The sequence below is a fragment of the Neofelis nebulosa genome, chromosome 17 (assembly GCF_028018385.1).
Source record: "Neofelis nebulosa isolate mNeoNeb1 chromosome 17, mNeoNeb1.pri, whole genome shotgun sequence".
Taxonomy (NCBI): Eukaryota; Metazoa; Chordata; class Mammalia; order Carnivora; family Felidae; genus Neofelis; species Neofelis nebulosa.
In genome coordinates, this window is record NC_080798.1 from 15,594,973 (window position 1) to 15,618,039 (window position 23,067).

Consider the following 23,067-nt stretch of genomic DNA (forward strand, 5'->3'; position numbering starts at 1 on the left):
AAACCAACCACTCAGCCCCAGCATGGGAGAAATACCCAGAAAGACAAACAAGAGTACGGTATGATTCTTGGTTCTCCTGTTTACTGAGTGCCCTTGGGCAAGTCACATAACCTCTCTGAATCTTTTGCCTCATTTGTAAGGTGGAAATAAAAACACAAGGCTGAAACCCTATGTTTACTGTGGCGTTATCTACAACTGCCAACATATGGAAGCAAAGCAAGTATTCATCGATAGATGGATGAATAAAGATATGGTGTATTCTCTCTCTCTCTCTCTCTCTCTCTCTCTCTCTCACACACACACACACACACACACACACACACACACAGGAATATTACTCAGTCATAAAAAAGAAATGGGATCTTGTCATCTGCAATAACGTGGATGGACCTAACGTGGATGACTTATGCTAAGTCAAGTCAGACTGAGCAAGACAAATACGCACTTATTATGTGGAATCTAAAAAACAACAACAACAACAAATGAATAAATTGCAGAAACAGACCCACAAACACAGAGGACAAACCGATGGTTGCCAGAGGGGAGGAGAAAGGAGGATGAGCAAAATGGCTGAAGGGGAGTGGGAGGTACAGGCTTCCAGTTATGGAATGAGTGAGTCATGGGGATAAAAAGTACAGCATAGGGAACATAGTAAGTGGTCCTGTGATAGTGTTCTATGGTGGCCGGTGGCAGCTATGCCTGTGGTGAGCACAGCAAAACATACAGAGTTGTCAATCACTACTGCCATATGCCTGAAACTAATGAAACATTGTGCATCAGCCACACTTCAACTGAAAAACACAATCGGGGCGTCTGGGAGGCTCAGTCAATTAGGTGTCCGACTCTTGAATTCAGCTCAGGATCTCACGGGTTCGTGAGATTAAGCCCCACCAAGGCTCTAAGCTGCCAGCGCAGAGCCTGCTTGGAATTCCCTCCCTCCCTCTCTCTCTGCCCCTCCCCTGCTTGCACTTGTGTGCTCTCTCCCAAAAATAAATATATAAACGGAAAGAAAGAAAGAAAGAAAGAAAGAAAGAAAGAAAGAAAGAAAGAAAGAAAGAAAGAAAGAAAGAAAGAAAAAGACAGACAGACAGACAGGCTTCCATGGTGTTCCACTTGACTGGGAGCCCCATGAAGGCAAGGGCTGGTGTTGTTGGTTTTCTTCACAGCTATGTACTCAGAGCCCCAAACAGTGACTGGCATGAAATCAGTATTTATAGAATCAACGCTTTCTCAACTGCATTTAGAACAAAACCCTTGGGGCGCCTGGGTGGCTCAGTCAGTTGAGCGTCTGACTTCGGCTCAGGTCATGATCTCACAGTTCGTGGGTTCGAGCCCCGCATCAGGCTCTGTGCTGACCGCTTGTTCAGAGCCTGGAGCCTGCTTCAGATTCTGTGTCTCCTTCTCTCTCTGCCCCTCCCCCACTCACGCTTTGTCTCACTCTGTTTCTCAAAAATAAATAAATGTAAAAAAAAAAAAAAATTTTAGAATAAAACCCTAGATCCTGACTGGAGGCACGTTCTGGCTACCGTCACCTTTCCGACCTCATCTCACATTACCCTCCCCACTCGGCCCAGCCACCCTGGTCCCATTCTCCCTCTCTTCCCATGCTCCTCAGGTCCTCCTGCCTGTGACATTCTTCTCCCCAACTGGCCGCTGCTCACCCTCCAGGTCTCATTAACCAGTCACCATCCCCTAATGGCTCTTACTCAAACTACAGCAAATTGCCCCACTGTACCCTCTTAAAGGGCTCTGCTCTTTTTCTTCATAAAAGTGATCACATCTTGGAAGACCCTAAATATTTGGGATTTTTGCTGTTGTTGCTATTTAAGGGCCAATCTTCCCCACTGGGCTACAAGCTCCATGAGGACAGAAAGGCATATTTGATTTTACCCAGTAACCTGTTTATGACAGACACATACCGGATAAATGCTCAGTAAATAATGAATGGGTGGGGGCACGTGGGTGGCTCAGGTCATGATCTCAACAGTTCATGAGTTCAAGCCCTGTGTTGGGCTCTGAACTGACAGTGCAGGTCTGCTTCAGATTCTCTATGTCCCCCTCTCTCTCTGCCCCTCCCCCATGTGCGCTCTTCTCTCTCTCTCTCTCTCTCTCTCAAAAATAAACATTAAGAAAAAAAATGCAGAGCTCTTAAAACACACACACACACACACACACACACACACACACACACAATTAGTGGATGGACCACCCCATCTCCTCCATCAATCATGCTGGGATCAATTACTTAAAACTGGTGAGAAGAAAAAATAAAAAGTAAAATAAATTAAAACTAGTGAGAAGGCTTCACCCTCTGCTCCTTATTGATGTGTTTCTCTACCTCTCCCTTCTCCATAATTCACTCCCTTCCTCCTCTGTTCATTCCAAATCCACCAAAAGGACATAGATCAAAAAATACACAACCTTGTCCCCCACCCCCTCCCCCCTGCCCCGTATGGTCCATGTGAGTGGCAGCGAAGCCCACGCAGGAGAACTTCTACTGCTTTGAGTCCTATCCTAAGGAACCTTGGCCTGACAGTCTGTGGACAGCTAGAAGCTTTCTCATCCTCCTCACCGGGGTATATAGTGAAGGCTCCAGCACCCAGCGGGTTTTCTGGGTGGGAAGCGCTTTCCCTTGCAGAGAGAGTTTCCATCCGCGGAGAGTCTGTGAGCAACGTGAAATGTGAAGCATTACAACCATTTTTCCTCCAGCTATTTCTAGGCACACAAATAACATCTAAGGACTCAAGGCCAGCTTGAGAAAACAATTGAGCCAGGAAATACTCAAGCCAGTGCGGAGGCAACAGAGCCCAAAAAAGTTAAAGTTGAGAGCCATGCCTTTATGGAGAGTTTCCTGGCTTTTCCCAGACAGACGAGTCCAAATGCAAAGTTCAACAAGGATCCTTTTCTGTGGGACCATTCGTACAATTGACAAGGGCCTCAATTAGAGCTTAGAAAAAAAAAATATATGAATTTTTCAGGGGTAAGTGTCAAATTTTTTAAGTCGACAAATTTACTGCACACTTAGTATATCCTATTTTTCAGAAATCCGTCAACCCTCATCAGTAATTAGTGTCATATTGTGGCCTGTCTACAAAGATCTCAGAATTGGGTCTCTTTCACAAAACCTAGATTGCCAGTATCTTCCAGAAGTCAAATTTAAGTGATCCATCCTGAGTATTTCTGTACATCTGCTGCTTAGGTGCAAACTTTGAACTGGCTGTTTATTTTGAACGTTGGCATTGTTCACCGGGTCATTGTGTGTGCAGAACAGCCGCCTTTGTATCCAAGTACTGTATGGGGCCTTCTAAAGCAAAAACAACAAAAAAACACTTTCTGCTATTTTTGTTCACAGAAACATGGAGCCAGGTCCTAAAAACAAGCACACGGTGACAGGAATTTTGAGGAGCCTACTAATAATTAATTACCTATGGTAAGGGGGGCGGGGTGGAGGGGAAGGAGATGGAAGGGTCCTAAGATGGAAAATCACAGATAAGGCAACTCGTTTTCACTGCCATTCATTTCAACCACGTTTTATCAGAGCTGTCAACAAGGAGCAAAAGAAAATGGATTTTCGCCTTCCCAATAAGAGGATTAAGCAGCAGAAATCCAGTCAAGAGGAAAGAAGGAACTTTCGAAGGAAAGGCAGACAGGATCAAGAGCATGCAAATGTCCAAGGTCAGAGGTCACAAATGGGTAACTCTTGGGGCCCAAAAGGCCCCATTTTGTATGGTTTGCAGGTTTTTTTCTTTTAAGTTGAACTAATTGCCTCATAAAACTATGTTCCAAATTCTTGGGAAATGAAGTCCCAGGCCTTCATTCCCACCTGGCCACAATCAGACGGAGTTGAGTTGTGGCTGCCCCACCCCTACCCAGGCTGCTTCACTGGTTTTTGTCACCTGCCCTATGATAATCCAGCACAGCAGTCTCTCAGCTCCAGAGGAAAACCAGGAGCACTCACATCCATTCCTCTCACAATGGCTCAAATGACAGGACCACCCACCCAGAATGACAAGCTACAGGCCAGGACAAAGCGCACCCCCTCCCTGCAACTTCCAGCTTCCTGTGGCCTCCACCCCACCATGCTGTGCTCCCAAAGACCCAGAGACAACCTGAAATCCCAGGTGGGAGTGGAGGGTGTTACGTGGTCCCCAACTCCCTAGAGTACAAACACTAATTTCCTTGGGAGACCTAGGAGCCATTCTTTCCAAATAGTGGGGCTGGGAGGCTGAGATGGGGCAAAGGTATGGTCAGGAAAATGTTAGACACACAGGATATACTGGCTCCGTGGGGCCCAAGAGGAATGACCCCCCTTTGGCTGCCAACACTTTCCAACTGGTGCTAAGAGTGAACAGCTATTTCCACTAAAGATCAGAAAAGCACTAAAGTTTCCATACATTGAAGACCGAGCCTTGAGATTTTTGGCTGGGCAGCAATTGCCTCTCCCTCCTTCCCTCAACTCTTGCTTCTACCTCATCAGCAAGCGAGCTAGCATTCCAAGAGATGATTTCCAGAGTGCTCCCAAAGAACAAAATCCCAGGACTACAAGCATGACCTGTCAGCCCTGGGACTGTTACCAGCCCATCAAAAAGCGGTGCTAACCTCACCAACTTCCTGAGGCCATGCGGGGCTCAGTTCCTGCCAGTTACCATAAATCCATGGCTCCAGATGCCCAGAGCAGCTCCAGAATCAAGCAGTGGCCCGAGCAAACCCAAGGGCAACAATCTTCCCAGGCAACGGCTGTGGTTTTTGCCACCACCCCATCATGATCTCCACCAGCTCCCCCTCAGCTGCCTCACGTACCACACACAATCTAAGTAAAAACAGCAGGCTTACAGCTTCGAGACTCTTCTATCCGTCCACTCAAGACCAGACTGAGCCACCAAGGCTTTTCCCCCACACAAAGTCTAAATGCCACTGGTAGGGGACACTGGCGTACTCTGGCTTCCTTGACCAGGAGGAGCATCCTTCTTGCCTACATCTGTTATTTCTTTCCAGCAACATGTCTCAAACCAGGATAGTTCCAGGAAAGGCTGGATCCCAAGGTGACTCTTCAGCCTTGGGGAACTTATGAAACCACACACCAGGAACCAAACACTCAGGACTCACCTGGAGGTCAATGTCGAAGAAAACAGTAAAGCAAAGGCCACATTCACATGCACATGTCACCCTAATATCCAGTTCATTTTCACTATTGATTTCATTGCCCATCTTCCCCTCCAGAATGTAACTTCTATGAGGACAGGAGCTACGCTGGTTTTCTTTCTTGCTATATCTCTAACCTAACAGTTGAGGGGTGGGGGGAAAAAAGAATACTAACAGATCACAGGATGTGAACCCCAGGAAACTTACATGGCTTTCCTACTGAATCCCCAAACTTCCCTCTAAAGCTGTTAGGATGTTGTTTAAGGAGAGGACCGTGTGGGGGGCACTCTAAACTGTACCCTGCTCCTGAATTAGCACTGCAGAGGTTTATCAAGAAACTGGACTATGCAAAGATGAAATGAGACACCGTATTATAACCTCATCTGTGTAAATCACCCGTGGTTTATTTGGAATTCTACGGAAAAGACACCTCAAAAGACGTAACTCGCCTTAACCAGGCCTGGATCTTCTTATGACTGTCTTCTGGCGCATAACTAGTAAGCCAGCTTGCATATTTTGCATTAATGTCTTCATGCAGGGCTGGTTTGAGTTTATTTTTGTTGCTTTCATTTTAAGACTGTGTTTATGCCTCTCTGTTAGACTTCCAGCCAGAAGAAAAATGACAAGATGCTAAGTTTGTCCTTTTTTCAGAGATGCTCCAGACGGTTCCTGGAGGCACATGGGAAGATTAACAACTTATAGATGCCAACTCACTGGCATTGGGTAGTTTTCCAGAATGGTTTTTGTGGAAGAAACAGATACACTAAACTAGTCCTGTGTCTCGGCTTCCACGCTCCACGATGGAGCCTCTTGTTCTCAGAAAAGCAGCAGCGTTTACCTAGTGCCGAACTCAGCGCCCTGCCTTGTGGGCCACAAATCCAACTATAAAGGAAAGCACTAAATGTGGAACAGCTCAGAAAAGGCTGTCTCTTAAAAAAGGCAGCAGCGTTTTGAGGAGCAAAAATAGTAAGAGAGAATTTTTTAAACTTGGAAAAGTTGAATACAGTTAAGAATATTTCAAAGACCCCCACTTGTGATTTCCCTCCTGCCCTGCTTTTCAATGGACTTGCCTCTTGTACAGACAGCTAAACACACACACACACACTCTCTCTCTCTCTCTCTCTCTCTCTCTCTCTCTCTCTCTCACATACTCCTTTTTTAATCCCACCAACCCTCCTCCCCCAAAGCCAGGCTCACAGTGACAGCTTCAAACAATGACATCACCCCAGGTTTGCCTCTTTGGCAGGGTCAAGAATATTGTTTTCAGTGAATTTCCTGTAAAGGTTCTTAAGGCAGGAAACTAGTCCTGTGCCTTGAGTCCTCCGCCTGTTTTGAGCCATCCTGTCAAGTTGAAACAAAGGCTTTTTGTGTTTTTTCCTTTAAAAAAAACAAAACTTCCCTGTGCTTTTAATGAGCGCCTTAATTACAGCTAAAGAATTAGATATATTTACGGATGACCTCATGCCTGCTGATAATTAGCAATTTGAAAGACCTGGCACATCTTTAGCGCTGGTTCCTTCTCCTTCACCCCCCTCCCAGAAGCGTTCAGGTTAATTACTAAGCTTGACCTTCCAAAACAAAGTAGGTCTGGCCCAGCCAGCCACCCCACCCCAGGCTCCCAGGCAGAGAGGGGCTTGTTCCTCCTCCTGAGTGGAGAATGGAAACTGCGTCAGAGGTCAATTTGCCCAGGATAATGATGTAGGAGGGGTGACAGGTTTCTGGGGGGGCCCCACTCTAAGTGTCGACATGTTTTAATTAATGCTCAGGCTAAATTAACCCTGGCACAGTCAAGGGGAAGAAAACTGCTCATCTCATGGGGAGAAAGTGTTTGGATTTGCAGAGTCCCAGTGGTGACCGAGGGGTGCCTCTCCGAGGGGGTTCCCACTGAGGACTCTTCATGTCGGTGCCTTCGGTTCTCCGGTTCTCCTCCTTGCGAGAATCCCGACAGGAGGTGCAGCTGACTTGGCTGTTACTTTCGGTACACTTTACCGTGTGAGGGGTGTGCACGGCTGGACTTGGAAGGCGCAAACCGGGTGGCCCTCCGGCAGGGTCCCGCCTGCACGCCCAGCCCTCCCACCAGTCAGTTGCCCCCTCCATTGTAACATTTTCCAATTTCCAAATTTGCTGCGGCCCTGCGCCCTGTTAGGGGAGAGGCTGGGAGGCGGACATTCTCCTCATTCTTTTGCCTTATTAGGTTATGGATTTGATTGCTTTTGGGGGGGATAGGGGCTAAGTTGAGGAATGGCATCAGGAAGTGACCTCGGGAAGGGGGGGCAGGAGGAAGGCGGTAAAGAGGATGGAGCGGCAGGCGTGAGAAGCACCGGGGAAGGAGCCTGAAAGGGGCATGGCTCCGCTAAGCCCCCTAGAGAAGGTCCCACGTTCCGGGTCAGCAACTGGGCGCAGGCTCCCGAACGCCTCTATGCCGTTTGATAGCATTTCTGGATCATTATTTTGGGGGTTAGTAGCAAAAGACTCCTCCTCTTTCTACATCTTACCAGTTGAGAGAAAGCAGGCTGACCCGAAGCTGGAGGTTGTTTCTAATTTGACTGGATAAAGATTTTTTTTTTTTTTTTTTTTTTGCTTTGCAGGAAAGGGGACAGGGAAAGAAGGGGACCCAGGGAAAGAGCCCCTGGGCTTATCCCAAACTTAATAACAAGCTGTGTCTTACTCATGAAAAAGCCTTGCCAGCACTGCCTATGGCTCATCCAGACACGAAACCGTTCAGGACTCGCAACTCAGAAACAAGAAGCTACCTCCTAGGCAATGAGGCACAGATAGCCTCAGAAGCTGGGGAGAGGTCGTGTCACTTACGGCTCAAGTGCGGGTTGTCACTTGACAGAGGATTCGTCTTTGAAGGTACTGGCTAGGTTTTAGGGTTCAGAGCTCCCTGGGGGGGCACCTTAGGAATGCGGGCACATGTTGTGGCTTTCCACTGAACTGCACGTCTCAGCAGGTCCCTTTAACTCCTTTAAAGAGAAGATGCGAGCAGCAGGGCCCACCTGCACGCAGGATGCTGAGCCGCTGTAATCATTAAGAAGCTACATTTATTGAGCACAATGTGTCGGGCACTGGGCCAGGTGTTTTACATATACTATCTCATTTAATTCTAGAATCAGCCTGTTGAGGTAGGATGATGATCTGTTCAAAGGAGGACACTGAGGTTTAACCTCTATCACCTGCCCAGGGTCACACAGCCAGTAGGTGGAGGGCATGGGTGCAGAACCCAGGTCTGTCTCCCTCTAAAGGCTGTGCTCTGACCCTCCTCCCACCGCACACCCTTCACTTCCTCTGGTCCCGTCACCAGAACCAAGTATGGAGATGGAAGCGCAGGAACCCCCTCCCACAGGAGCTCAGCACCCTCAACGCCCCCTCCCAGGCTGCAGCTGCTTGGGCCAAGAGACAGCCTGAAGCCCAGTGACATCTGAGCCGCCTCCTCCAGTCTGGTGGGTAGGCTGGGTGCTATCGGTTAACCCACTAGCTAAGCAGGCAGCTCTTCCCAGAGCCTGGGTTCGCGCATGGAACTTGGTGACCCTATAAATTCTGCAACGCCTCCCCCAGAAAGCTCTCCCAAAAGGTGGGCAGAGCCAGCATTCTCCAATGACAACTAATGAGCCCCAGGTTCTGTCCTCGAAGGAAGTCCACTTCCATTGCAGCCTTTCAGAAGTGGGGAAAAGTTCCCCCTGAAGGATGGTCAGGCAGACCCCGCCTTGCAGCCATAGTAAGCTGGATAAAGAAACACACCGGCTCTGCTAATATTCTGCAGCTCTCTCTCCATAACGGCACAAAGAGTTAGGTGCCAAGCTACAAAGACTGGCTCATTCCGGGGGACACCTGCCCCCCTCACCATTGCCACCAAATCCTTCCACAGCAAACCTACTGATCCCAGGCAGTCTAAAGGAGGAGGCCAGGTCCTACTGGATGATTTCAGCCGCTACTTCACCTGCATGAGCTGAGCTGTGTCACAGCTCTCGAGCATCATGACTGAAGGGAGAAAGACCCAACCCGGAACCACACAAAGAACGAGGCATGGGGCAGCCACCCTGACCTTATCTGGCAGTGGGGCCACAGACTGCAACTCAAGTATGTCAATCTTGGAAAAGCATATCAAGGGCACTGCACTAGTTGAGTCACACAGCTGGCCATGAGCACCTGAATGAATGGTGTTTTGTTTTTTTTTAAACACACTGGAGTATTTCCTGGGATGGGAAGTCTAAGTTCCACAAGCCAGCTCTAAGGCATTTATTTAAAGAAAAAAATAGCACCTGTAAGCCGAGCTTGGCAGGCAAGAATAAACTTTCAAGGCAGAACGCTTCCAGGCCACCCTCATTCCAGGGACAGCATGTTAACTGTGGCACACCAACCAACCAGGCTGTCGGGGACCAACCCTACTCATTTCTGTGATCTCAGTACAGAACTGAGTAGTCATCTGGACTAGGAGGCAGTGGTGACATCACACACCCGGATGGGCCACGAGGCGCAAGGCTTGGAGAGACTCCTGGACCGAAGAAGCTAGTCTCTCTCTCTCTCTCTCTCTCTTTTTCTCAGGCCTGTGCTTATTGTGAAGGGACCATCAGCAAGCTGAAGACAAATGCCCTGGAAAGGCTTAGTCAGGGCAGACTCCCACGTGGGACGTCTGGCCTGCCCACGACAGCCGCGAAAGTGACAGGCCCTGTGAACGGATATGGATTCGGACCCTGGGATCTGGCTGTTCAGAGGTTTCAAGGCATGGCTAAGATATACCGAGCATGGAGCCTCAAACGTGAAACTCCCCAAAGACAACGCTCATCAGCGGAAGGAAGTGGTAGGACTGCTCGTAAGACACATCTAAGGGCTACTGTTCAGTCGCACACAAGAGACCCCCTAATACTTCCCCCAGAAACCTGCGCACAGCTGGGGCAAAGGCCGACCCCTCCTGAACACTCACCTCCTTTATGAAAGTTTCCATGACTGACCCCACCTGCCCTTATTCACCCCTTTGCTCTCCCGGGACACAGCTAGAGTGCTGCGGGCTCGTCGGCGTGCCGCTTAGTGTCCTTCTGAAGTCTCATGCGGCTTTGCTCTCTCCCCATCTACACCGTGAGCTCCTTGAGAGCATGGGCTAGGTCTCCGGTTTCTCTCATACCCCTGAAGGCTCAGTGCGGAGCTCCGCTCTGCAGAGGGGCCCAGGGAGGGTGGCTGTCTGGCCCTGCCGGTCATGTTTCTACCTGAGTGCTGGACTCCACAGCCCATGAAGCCCCAACTCATGTTACACAACATGCTGGCTGGCTATAAAATGCAGACCCACTTTGCTCTGCGGCCCCCAATTCTGCTACCTAAGTGACAAGTGCTAAAGTCTTTCAAAAGACCTTCTGAGTCTTTACAGTGTGATGGAAAGAGACAGCTCTTTCACCCCCACCCCCAAGGCTTTCCTTTTCTATCTGCAGGAACAGCCTGGAGCAGGTTCAGCTCAGCATAAATGCATAATAAGCCACCCACCGTGGAAACTTACAGCTGTATCCCAAACGTGGGGTAGGACTCCATATAATTGGCCACGTTTTCCATTTGCCATTACACTTTCTTCCCACTCTGAACTGGTTTTATAAAGGGGAGGTTTTATTTTTGTATTTAAGGGGATAAGGGTAAAAACACATGCACTTATCTCCCCTCCTATACAGCTACTTAAAAGATTTAACAAGTTCACATGGGTATTCTGCCAGGAGAGTGGAAACCTCGCCATCTTCTTTCCAGCCCAAGAAGCTGGCTGGCCATGCCATCACAGGGTGGTTTCATATTCATTCACTCCTTTCTAGTCTGTCAACAGGGCTGATTTTTGCTGCCGACTTGCACAAAGGGCAGGGCAAAGGGAATCCCAGCCCACGTTCAAGGTGGACGCTTTACGGTCTGTGAACTCAGCTTCTTGCTGGGTGCTGTGTGTACACAGTGTCCACCGACAGCCCAGGGCTGTGTCGCTGTTCCTCCCACCCTGAGTGAAAGCCACATAACTAGTCTGACAGGCGTGCCTTCAGATGGGGAGCCATGGGCAAAATGAAATCCACGGTGTTACTGGATTGGCTTCCAGTGGGGTACGGAAAGCTGAACGTCTCAGAACCAATCAGCCTGCATGTAGGTCTCCCGGAACTAGGACCACGCTAGCTACGGCTGCACCTGACCAAAAGAAACGAGGCGGAAATACTGAGTAAATGGAAGAGGGATTTACAGAGAAAGGGAAGTCCCAGGAGAAGAGCCAGTTAAAAAAATCAGGCTCCCTGGCTTCCCACTTCAAAGAGGCAACCACAACATTGTACCAGAGATGCTTTATAAATCAAGCGGCCTCTTGATGGGACTGAAGGGGACTGGAATTTGTTCAGAGGGTAAGAGTTAAGTTCTCTACGAGAGACAGTACAAGGCCACATGAGTCCACGGTGCTGTAAAACGCCAGATTCAAAAGTTACCAACGCTTTAATCAAACACAGGTGTCTACTGCAGCAATGAGCACAGAGATAATTGAAGCTTTTGTTTAGTTTAATGCTCCACAGTCCCAGGATTCCCACTTCAGAAGTCAGTTCTGGTTTAGCCGGTCCAGGGGCCCCGAGAGGAAAGGGGTGCAGGGCCAGAATCCTGGAAGCATGAGGTTCCTGGACTAATGGAATCGAAGAGGCACTGAATTTGTAGACTCTAGGCCTCATCGCCATTTCCAACAAAAAAGCTCTGAGAGAGCTCTGACTGTCTTTTCTACATGCCCTGCTCTGGCCACTCTGGCCTTCTTTCTGTTTCTCGTGGCCTCCACACATTAGTCCCCCTGCTTGGAACAGCCTACCCATAATGCTTTCTTGGCTCCCTCCCTCATCCCTTAGGGAATAGCTAAAATATCATGTCTTCCAAGATCTTCCTCTTGATCGAAAGTGCCTGCGCTGTGCCCTAGTCCCCTCACCCACCTCTCCCCAAGCCATTCCCAATCACCAGACTGTAGTATATGTAGATACGGGAGCACAGGCTTGAAAACCAGACCTTCCAGGTTCAAATCCTGGCACTGTCACTCGAGTAAGTGACTTAAACTTCCATTTCCGCACCTGTCCGGTTAGGGTAACAATACCTACCTCACAGTCCAGGTAGAGCGCGTAGGGTAGAGTCGAGCACAGGGTAACACGCTAGCGATTATTATGATTTAATTGACACCCCCATCACACCATCTTGTCTGAAATTGCCTAGTTTTGCTTATATGCCTGCTCTCTGTCTCCCCCATCAGCCTATAAATAGATCAAGAATATACAGAAATGAGATGGAAGATGGTTTGCATTTGGTCATCTGATTTCCTTGGTGGCCACTGGCCAATCCCAAAATGGGGAGCTGGCTCCCCAAACTGCCCACATTCTGATATAAGTGAACCCACAAAGCCTGAACTACTACTCAGAAGTCTCATGTTTAAACAATGCTTGGAATGTTTGATAGGAACACGCATTTATTTTTAGGCAAGAAAGTTGTCTCCTAAGCTAACCCTGTAGCCCTGGAGCAGGCCGTATTTGGCAAGCATTGCTTTGTGGTTGTTTATTAAAGAGGCCCAGAACTTTCTCAAGTCTAAGGTAGCTGCAAAAAGAGAACTCAATGAGCAGTGAGTCTTCTATTTTTATGGTGAAAGCTTGTTCCCTTTGAATCTCTAGGGGGTTTCTGGGCAGCAGGTAAGAGCCGGGCGCCGCTCCTTGACATTACGCAGCTTGGGGCCAACCGTCCCTAGAATGGATGGCCGGACTGGATTCTTTTCTGCAGACTGCCTTTGTGTCAGTGAGTTAAAGAAAGTTACAAAAGGAAGGGGAAAATCGGTTCCCAAAATGGTCAAGAATGTACTCCCCAAATCAGGCTAGGTATTTCCTCTCACTCTACCAGCAGACATAGCGCTGGGTGACTTCAGGCCTGACATCTCTGAAAAAGACATCTTGATACAGACCTTTCTGTTTTACAGAAAGTCAAACCCTCCCAGACTTGGCAGCATAGCTCAAATGACCAAAAAAAAAAAAAAAAAAAGAAAAAAAAAAAACCTGCCTCACAATCCTGGTGATGTTTACCGTCTGGAGACCTTCCAGGACTGGTTAGCAGACAGCCTGTAAGAAGGGTTGATTCATCAGACCGCCCTTGAACCAGCCTGGAAAACCAGCTGCTTCCAGACATTTTGAATTCTGAAACTGAGTTTATATCATAAGGCAGAACTGGAAGACCATACAAGCCTACAAAATTAAAAAAACAAAACAAAACAAAACAAAACAGAAAACCTGACTCTTCCAAACACAATCCATGCCAGCAAGAGCCAAATAAGTACTTTGTAAAAGCATTTAAATATTTTCATCAGATTCAGAGTCTAATGTAAAGGTATTCAATCCCTTAAAGGAAAGAGGGGGAAGTAACAGGGAGAAAAAAGTTTATTTACTGTCAGAGTTGGGGTAGGAAGGATGTAGATTTTTTTGTTTTTAATGTTATCATGGAATGAACTGCACTTGGGATTTGCTGGAAACTTCAGAGTTCTTTTTAATTTGTGTTTGTGAAAGCAGGCAAAAGATGCAGGCACATTCTGCCCTGCTATTAAGAAGTCACATAGCTGGGATTCCAACTCTAAATGCCTGGAGAAAAAGCACACATCCCAGCCACAAAGCCAACAGTGGCTTTCATGGTTGACTCTTTTTCTTCTCCCGCTCTCATGCGCAAACGCACGCCCTTCAGGGATAAAATGGCCCGGCCCGATTCCTGCACCAGGAAACAAGCTTCTCATCCACCCACCCAGCACGGCCACGGTGCCTGTGGAGACTTTCCTGGGAGACCGGCTGGCGGCAGATTTCTGCCCAACAGCCCAACATTCCACCATTAGTGCTGCCTCTGGGATGGAGGCGCTCCCCAAAACAATAAGTGACTCAGTTTCCATGGTGACATCAACTAAACACCTTTTACTCACACCCAGATTTTGATCACAGAGACTTACATGTTGACTATTACACACGCACAGACTGAGGCAATGACACTGACTGAAGCAGACTTCCAACACCACCCTCGGCATTTGGTAAAAGCCTGTCGTTTCAATAACACAGGTTGAAGACCCACAAACTCTCCTAGAGTGACACCCCCTCAGCCTCCCAGCATGGCTGGTGGTTGAATCACTTTCAAGCTTCCTCCCGTGATGGTTCTTCTAATCTCAAATTGGCCTTCTCTGCCATCGAAATGAAATATACATAATTTTTTAAAAAAGAGAAAAAAAATATATCCATTTTACTTCCTGCTATGCCCCCCTCCGGGATGGCTGCTAATTAAGATATCTGTAAATCAGAGTCACTACTCAGGAGGTAGGATATGAAAACCCTCTATCTTGGGCTTTTTTGGAGATTGAAAAACCAAATGTGTTCTCTTCATTTGTGGAGAACGAGGAGCAAGGCCTACCACCTGCCCCTGGCACGGCCTCCCATCCACCTAGAAATGTGGCTTCCACCCACTCTCAACAGCCATCAAGGAGGGGGGGAAAGATGAAAAGAAAAACCCACTAGAAAGCCAGTGACAGACATCACTCAGACCCACACCTTGGGGGGGGGGGGGGAGGGACTTTAAAAAGCATAAAACAAACCACAATGTCTTCTTTATTCCTGCCCGAAGCTGAAGACACAAATGCTATTGTGTGGCTGGTGTTCTAGCATCCCATTCAATCATTTCAACACCGTCAACGATATTTCCCAAGATGACTTCATTGTGTTCCCCAAGTAGTAACGGCCACTTCCAACTACTTCTGCCCTGTGTCCATAGTTCCACTGGAAAACAAAGAATCTGTTCTGCTCTGCTATTTGGAAGAAAAACATTTAAATAAGCCTTTCTTAACTCGGCAGGAGGGCACTGCTTTCCTTTTAGAATCTAAGATTCAGATACCCAAACAGGAGAGCAGTGCAGTTTATTCCTGGGGGCAGCCAAACTTTCAGTGTGTATGTGTAAGAAAGCCAGAGCCTTAAAAAGAAAGCTGTGTGAGGAGCAAGCGATAAGCCCACAATTCTTGTATTTACAAAGTGGCCCTGCTTTCTTCAAAAACAAACAAAAACGCCTAACATTTGAAAGCAGAGATAAATCCAGAGTCTTGTGATCTTGAGTGATGTGTTCAAGTACAGCACGGTGGGGTGTGTGTTCCTGGGTAAGTCACTCTGCCCGGAATGTTTCCAGGGTTGAATGAGATCGTTTTTTCCAAGTGTGGCATGCACACTTGGGAGATTTTGAGGATTATTCACATCCTACATTAACCCTTGAATCACCATGAGCTTATTCCTTTGATATTCTTGTAAACCTTCTGATTACTTCAAAGAGAAAGTCTCTGCTTGGTACTGTGGTCTTTAGCACCTCACTGACACTTGTCAATCTCTCTTTTTAACAGAGAGAGCAGGCCTCAGGCCCAGAGCCTTCAGCGGGAATAAAACTTAGCTAGAACTTAAGGACATTGTTTGGTTCTCAGCATGTTTATTTTTGCAGTTTCCTTCTATTTATGGCCAGGGAGGCTGAGTTTTTCATTTATCATACTTATATAACTTTTCCTTTTAAAACTAAGGCAAATTGACTTAAAGAAAGTTTTAAGTGCATAAAAAATTTTAAATGGTATGAAAAAATCACAAATGACTAAAGTTTAGGAAACAGGGAGACAAGGGCAGGTGCAAGGAGGCAGGGGTGGCAGCTCCTCTGGCTGGGGGAACCACGTCTCTTCTGGAAACACAGGATGGTTCCTCACTCTTGGGGGGATGGGGCTCATCTCAGAAATGCAGATGCCAGCACAGAAATAGGTGGCAAATAGCAAATCCCAAATAAGCTCAATCCATTGGCTTCCCAGTCACTTCAATAAAGTACACCTAAGAAAAAGGCCACTGGCTTCTTCCAGAGTAACTGCTGCTCACACTAAAGAGAAGGCAACCAAGTTACACCAACCAGCTTTTCAAGACTTTCCCTGGACATTCCAAGTTAATGCATCGATTGTTTACAGAGGAAGGGGAGGGGGAAGGACACGAAAGAACACAACCAAAAAAGGCACAACACCAAGACAAATGTCTCAGATTTTTATAATCCCAGGGAGACCGCTACTTGGATAAAACTTCCCACCAGCACGGATGTAAAGACACCCTTGCCAGTTAAATTCACATGAAGATTTCACTTTCTGGATGGAGGGAGGCAAGATCCTTCTCCTCCCAGCCAGCTGGTTAATTTTCCACCCAATAAGATGACTCTGTACAGAGTCTGGAATTTAAAACGATTGTTTCTCTTGATCCACTAACCCCAACACTCCTTGATACCTGAGATAGTGACTAAAATGTAACTCATAAACCTTCCTGAAGAAAAGCACATGTTACTGTGCCACTTTCGGACACTTTATAACAAATTCTGGCCATTGGCGTCTAGGCTGCCAACACTGTAAAACTAAGTTTCCTTATAACTGTGCTTTGATGTTTTAAACTTTAAACTCATCCTAAACGAGGACTAATCTTGGACTCTCAAACCACCCGTGCTATAAAGGCTTCTTTCAAACCTCCATGGATGACAGAATTTGAAATCTGCTCAAGCAGAAACTTCTGCCTGCCTACCTACCTGTGTTTCAGCCACCACTGCCATTGAATGACCACCTTGCTAACACTTGCCTCTTATTTCCATGGAAAAAGAAAAGGGGTGAAGAGGAGCTTAAACAAGGTAACATGAGTATTTTGTTATTCCATAAAACAAATACATAAATAAAAGCAGTGGGAGTGAGCTGAGGGAAGGGACTTGAATGTGACTGATGAGACTACGGACATCACTAAGGGAAGGAAACAGGGATAAACTGGGGGGAAACACTGGTCTAGAATATACTAGGGGTGCCTGGGTGGCTCAGTCAGTTCAGTGTCTGACTCTTGATTTTGGCTCAGGTCATAGATCTTACAGTTTCTGAGTTCAAACCCGGCATCAGGCTCTGAGCTGACGGTGCAGAGCCTTCTCGGGATTCTCTCTCTGCCCCTCCCCTGCTCGCGTGCACACTCTGTCTCTCTCTCACACACAGTAAATAAGTTAAAATATACAAAATGCCAGGGAAGAGCTAAACATGTTGCTACTTAGCTATTCAGAAAACTTGAAGGAGCAATTGATAACTAGAGCAAACTGCTGCTCGCTTATTATTTTTGCCCTTCCCCTCCCCCCCAGTGGAGGCAGTAAGGGAATCCTTGTTTTAAGAACCCTAAGATTTGGCCAAAGGCTTGTACAAATCCCAGCACACTGTCAACCAATACAGCAAAAGCCAAACGTATTCATCTCAACAGTCTCAGAAATTCCTTGCGCCTTCTCAAATCAATTCTCTTTTGGTTCCACTCGCTTTACTGTCCTCTGCTACTCTTGCTACTCACTCAGGTAACTGAAAAACAGTGCCGTCTGGCCAAAGTCTGCCATGGCTGGAGTACGTGTTTAAATTTTAAATGACAGAGGTCCCCACCCCAGAGGCTTAAGACCAGAATGCAGACTGGTCCCTGCTCCCCTGAAATCTGATTAAAAAGACGTTTTGAGAGTGCACTCGCACCTCTTAAATGACCTCCCTGACTGCATCTCGGGAGTTTAACAGCACCAGCAACACCGATATTAAAACATCACCCTCATTTCCAGGGCTGTTTTCCTCCAACATGTCACCAAACACTTTCCCCACAAGGAAGTCTGCTTGAGGCCAGGCAACTGGCTGCCCTTAAATAAAACCATTTAGCCCCAGTCCCAACCTGGAGGGTGAGTCAGCTCCCTGCTGCCAGGGTAGCCTCCTTGTTGGTCTTGGAAGCCGGAACCAGGGAGGGTGTTTCAAAAGGCAGAGGGCAACCCTGGGTTGCCACCCTGGACCGCCTAGGATTAGATGTATCAGCAGGCACCGCTCCCACTTCACAGACCAGCTCTCGACTGAGTGAGTGTGAGTGGCTACCAGGGGCACTGTTACTCCCGGGGCCATTCCCCCAATACCTCCCCTTTTTGGCAGTCATCAGAAAAGCTGTGTTCCAAAACAGTGTCAGGGGATGGGGAGGGAATAGAGTGCTAGTGGCTCAGTGGCTTCCCCCACCCATCTCCCGAGAGAGCAGAGCATAGCTGTCCCCCTCCCATATTTGCAGTCTCATTTCTAGATGATAGTTAAGTTCGTTTAAGTTTTTATCATCGATTTATGTATGTATTTATTTATTTTTTGTAGGTATGTTATTTAATTTTAAAAGCTGCTAAGGACCTGTCAGTCTTAGCCAGATCCTAAGAGGGAAGCAATTAAAGTAATGGAACAAAATAACAGATGGCTATTTTGGGGCGTCTATTGTTAGCCTTAAAAAAAAAAAAAAAAAACCTGTCGGAGAAAAACAAAACACCATCAGAACATTCAAATAATTAACTCACCCTTAATACAGCCAGAGCCAAAGGTCAGGGATCTAAACAGTGAGGCCCTGCCCTGTGAGCAGTGATGTTTCAATGAACATGCAAGCCCAGCAAAGGAGGCATTTCTTCTTGATCTACTGAGGAGGTTCTGGACGAGCTGTCAAGAGACCTCTCCTGTCCTGGAGAGCAGGGGTAGTAGCAAGGCTACCCAGGCCCCTTTTGGCAACTAGGAAAGAACCGTGGCCAAGAACTGTAATTGCTGGAGAATCTGCTCAGAAACCAGACCAGTCCTTCGCCCATCCCCAGGAGAAAATCTAGGACCTTCCACATCAGAAATGTTGCATAACCTACTTATCAGGTAATGCCTTGGTTACAGGGGTCTCAGAAGTCAGGGCAAATGGCTTCACCGGAAGAAGCCACACACACACCCTGACTCGAACCAACCCTTGCCTAATCCCTAGAAGAATTCAATTCCACACACTTGAAGGGACTACAGCTATCCTGGACACAGATTTTCAGAGTATGTGAGTATACGCACAAGTGCCAGGGGCTCAGCCTTGGAGAGGCAAGAAGGGCAACCTGTTATTCACTAAAGCGACACTGTAATGTCGAAAAACTCAGCCAGACTGTTTGGAAGGAGCAGGGGGCGGGGAGGGGGGGGGAGTCCTCTTAGAAGGGAAAGGACAGTCCAAACTTATGTATATATTCTTTTCCATTACCCCCTCCCCCCCCCTTCATAAAGGATCCCTGGTCCATAACAGGAGAGTGCACAGCAGCGAAGCAATATTTTCCTGCAAAGAACAGTTACATGTAAATATCTGCTGCAGTAGGTATAAAGCTGGACATACTAGGATCTGGTCCTCACCAAGAACTTTAAGCAACTTGTATTAGAGGACGCTGTGAGCGACCCTTTCCCTCAACCTTGCCCAGTCCTTAAGGAAAGGAAGAGGGAAAATAACACAGAGCAGCAAGGCCTTGGGGTTCCATTGAGTCCTCGTTCCCACCCAGGCAGACATGAATGGCGCCCCGGCCTCACCCAGTGTGCAAGGGAGACTATCACCACGAAGGAACACACACCCTAACTCCCAGAAGGGAGTGGAAGTGAGCTAGCAAAAGGAGTCATTTGGGGAAGGGTAGAAGACAGGAAGGGAAGGAAAAGGAAGGTTCCCTCACCTCCAGTACCTGAAAGAAAAGAGGGATTCACCTTCCCATGCACTCGGAGCTGGAGAAGACAGATCCCAGAAATTCTCAAAAATAATCCTGTGGCCCCCTGTCCCCCTCCCGACTTTCCAAGTCTCTTGGCAACTCTTAACCTTTTCCAACCCAGCACTGCCTCAGGCAATAAATTATTGTTGTGGCTGCTGGCTAGACCTCTCTCTACCCTCAAAAAGCATTTGTAGTTCAGATTATCTCAAGCTGCCCACCCTGAGGTAGGTGGCTCAATGGATAAGACCACCACCACCCCCACTACCGATGAGGAAATTCAAGCAGAGGCTGGGAATTTACTCAAGGTTATGCCAGGCTCCACCCCAGGCTGCCTTGGAACAGCTGCTCCTTTCACCCTCTCCCTCCATGCTGGGGGGGGGGGGGGGCCTGCCAAGAGACCCTGAGTGCCAATTCACACCCTCAAGAGGCTTCCAGTCACACTCTCCACTCTCATTCCTCAGCTCACCGCTCAAACACCTTGAGTCTGCCCGCCACGTTCCTGAAAAACTCCACCAAGCCCACCCTCCAAAGTCCCAAAACACATCCATCTTTGCAGTATCACAGAAGGGCCTCCTTCGACCCCTCCTCATTTTACACATGACGAACTGTACTAAGAGAGCAAGAGTCTTGCCCAGGACCACAAAACTGATTAGTAACAAACCTGGGAAGGAAACCCGATCTCCAGAACATATTAAAAGCCTCTAACTTCAAGTACCTGCTACTCTCTTCACACACACGTTACACAACCCCTCCCAACACACACACACACTCAACATACTCCTTTCTTTGGCTCTTCCTGCACACACTCAAACCCTCTCTTCTATCATGAGAGCTCCCCTCCTCAACCACCTTGAATTATCCCCCCCCCCCCCCCCGCCAATACCTCCTCTGGGCCTCCCACTCCTTTTGATCTCCCTTTCACTACTGTGGTCCCCCCTAAGTTGCTTCCACACCCCAACATGCCACCTGAAAACAGACGCTGCTTTAGGGTCCCTTCACCCCTTTCCCCCCAAAGACGCAATTCTTCCTGGACACTCACCGCTTCCTCCCTTATTCTCCCTCCCCCCACCACCCCACTTTGCAGTCCGGGACTGCGCCTCTAAAAGCCCTCCCCCCTCCAAATTCCTTCCTCTTCCTCGGTCCATCTCACACACTGTGCTCCTAATGAGACTTTCATTTTCCTAAACTAACCTCCCTCCCATTACCCGCCATTCCGTCGCTCACATTCTCTCCGCCATGCTCACCTTTTCCACACTACCTTTTCCTGAGGCTCCATCCAACCCCCTACCTAGCTTTTCAACCTTGAATCAGTTCTTCAGAATCCCCTCTTCAAACACTCCAGGGACCATCCCCTTCACCCTCTTCATCAATTCCTCACTCCTCCTGCCTCCCAATCTTCTCCTCTTCCCTTTAGAACAGGGCACTCCAAATAATCCTCAACCCCTCAAGCACTCCTTACAGCTCCCTTCTTCTGTTCGCACCCCTGCCCATCCTCGCACCCCATGCCACAGTCTCACACCCACTTCTTTCCTCTGCCCCTCTCATCTTCCAAGTCTCCCAGGTCCCCCCCCCCCGCAACTACTCTTCAGACTCCACATTCCTTTCTTAGCACCCCTACTCCATCTTCAGACTTCCAGAATCTCCATCCCCTTTAGAACTCCCCCCAACCCCAACCTTCGGACCTTTCTGCACTCCAAATAACCCCCTCCATCTTCGAGCTCCTGTTCAGGCTCCCCGACATTAATTCCATCCTGGCCCACGAATTCCAGACTCCCCCGTTTCTCTCCGCACCCCTAACCATCCTCTGAACCTTCCACCCCGCCTTAGACCCCAATTCCATTTTAGAGGCTACAAGCTTCTCTCGATTTCCCCCAATATCCCGCCCAGACCGTCCAATTCCTTCATCGGGCTCTCTGATTCGTTTTTTCAGACTTCCATATTCCCTACTAGGCCGCCAATGATTTCTTCAGACTCTCAATTCCTTGCCCAAGTTCTACAATTCCTTCTCAGGACTCCAAACCCCTTCCCAATCCCGCCAATTCCTTCTCAACACCCCCGATTCCCATCACAGACCCTCCAATTGTCTCTCAAGACCCTCCAACCCCCTTTCCGGCCCCCAGCCTCCCTCGGAAGCGCGCCTTCCAGCCCGTCCGGCCCGCGGGCCGCGCACCTTGCGCTGCTGCTTCTCCCAGGCCGGGTCCAGCAGCAGGTCCCGGTCCCAGTCGTCTTCTTGGGCCATGTAGTCGCCCATGCTGCCTCCGCCGCCGGCGCCATTGCCCCCGCTGCTGGGGCCGTACTGGTACGACTGGTTCGCCGCGTGGTAGTCCACCATTCCGCCGCCTCTTGCTCGCCCACCAGCCTGTCCGCTCCCGCCGCAGCTCCCGCCCCTCTGCCCGAGCCTCCGCCGCCGCCGCCGCCGCCGCTTCAGCTGCTTCAGCCCGCCCTCCCCCAGCGCCTGCGCACTGCCTGCCGCGCCTGCGCACCGCACCGCCGCCGCCGCCCTCCCGCGCGCGCGCGCGCCTCCTAACCAGGAAAGGGCTGAGACCCGCCTCGGGGAGCTCGGCGCCTGCGCAGAGTCCACTTCCCGGACCACCCTTTCGGCCCAAGTACGAGCCGCGTCCCCGCTCCCGCGTGAGCGCGCGTTCTCCGCCTGTGGGCGGGGCCATTATGAATGATTCATAAGGCGGGTCCCGCCATCAAGCCTTAACCTGCTGGGGCCTGTATTCTCATTCGACAACACAAATTCAACAAATATTTATTAAACGCCTCCTGTGTGCCAGATCATGTTTTACGCATTGGCACTAAACAAGAGAGACAAAAATCCTTGCCCTTGTGGAACTACCTTGTAGTGAAGGAAGATAACAAACAAAATTTTAGGAAGGATATTCCAAGGTGATAAGTGTTATGGAGAAAAATTAAGCATGAATGGAATATTTTTAAAAAGTACTCAGGGTAGGCTTTTCAGAAAAGGAGGACACTTGAACACAGACGTGAAGGATTCATGAAATAGACATGAGAATTAGGTGGGTTGGAATAGATACTGGCTGACTGGGAAGGTAAAGGAGTTTGGAGGCTTGTCTATTCTTCATTCATTCCACAAACATTCATTGAGCACCTACAGTGTGCCAGGCATTGCTCTTGGGCATTGGCAATGGAGTGCTAAGCATGACAAGCATGATTAGTTCTCAAGTGGCTCAAAAGGGGGAGGGCAACAATATATAAAAAAATAAATACAGATAAATGACATTGCCACATTAATAGCCCTCTCGAAAAATTTTTTTAAGTTTATTTGTTCTGAAAGAGAGAAAGCATGTGGACGGGGTAAGGGGAGAGAGGGAGAGAGGGAGAGAATCCCAAGCAGGTCCCATGCTGTCAGCACAGAAC

At 48.4% G+C, this 23,067-nt stretch overlaps 1 protein-coding gene across 5 annotated transcripts in view; it reads right to left on the bottom strand.

The window, feature by feature from the left end:
* The window catches only part of ACTN4 (actinin alpha 4), a 70,081-nt gene extending 47,967 nt beyond the window's left edge, over positions 1–22,114 (bottom strand). For 3 of the 5 annotated variants that reach the window (XM_058707742.1, XM_058707741.1, XM_058707743.1), the window contains exon 1: positions 21,854–22,114. In XM_058707742.1, the coding sequence (XP_058563725.1) occupies positions 21,854–22,015 (162 nt within the window). In that variant the 5' untranslated portion in view covers positions 22,016–22,114. The remainder of the gene's footprint in view (positions 1–21,853) is intronic. The other 2 variants (XM_058707740.1, XM_058707739.1) reach the window with 1 other exon arrangement.
* Between the last annotated feature and the right edge of the window lie 953 nt (positions 22,115–23,067).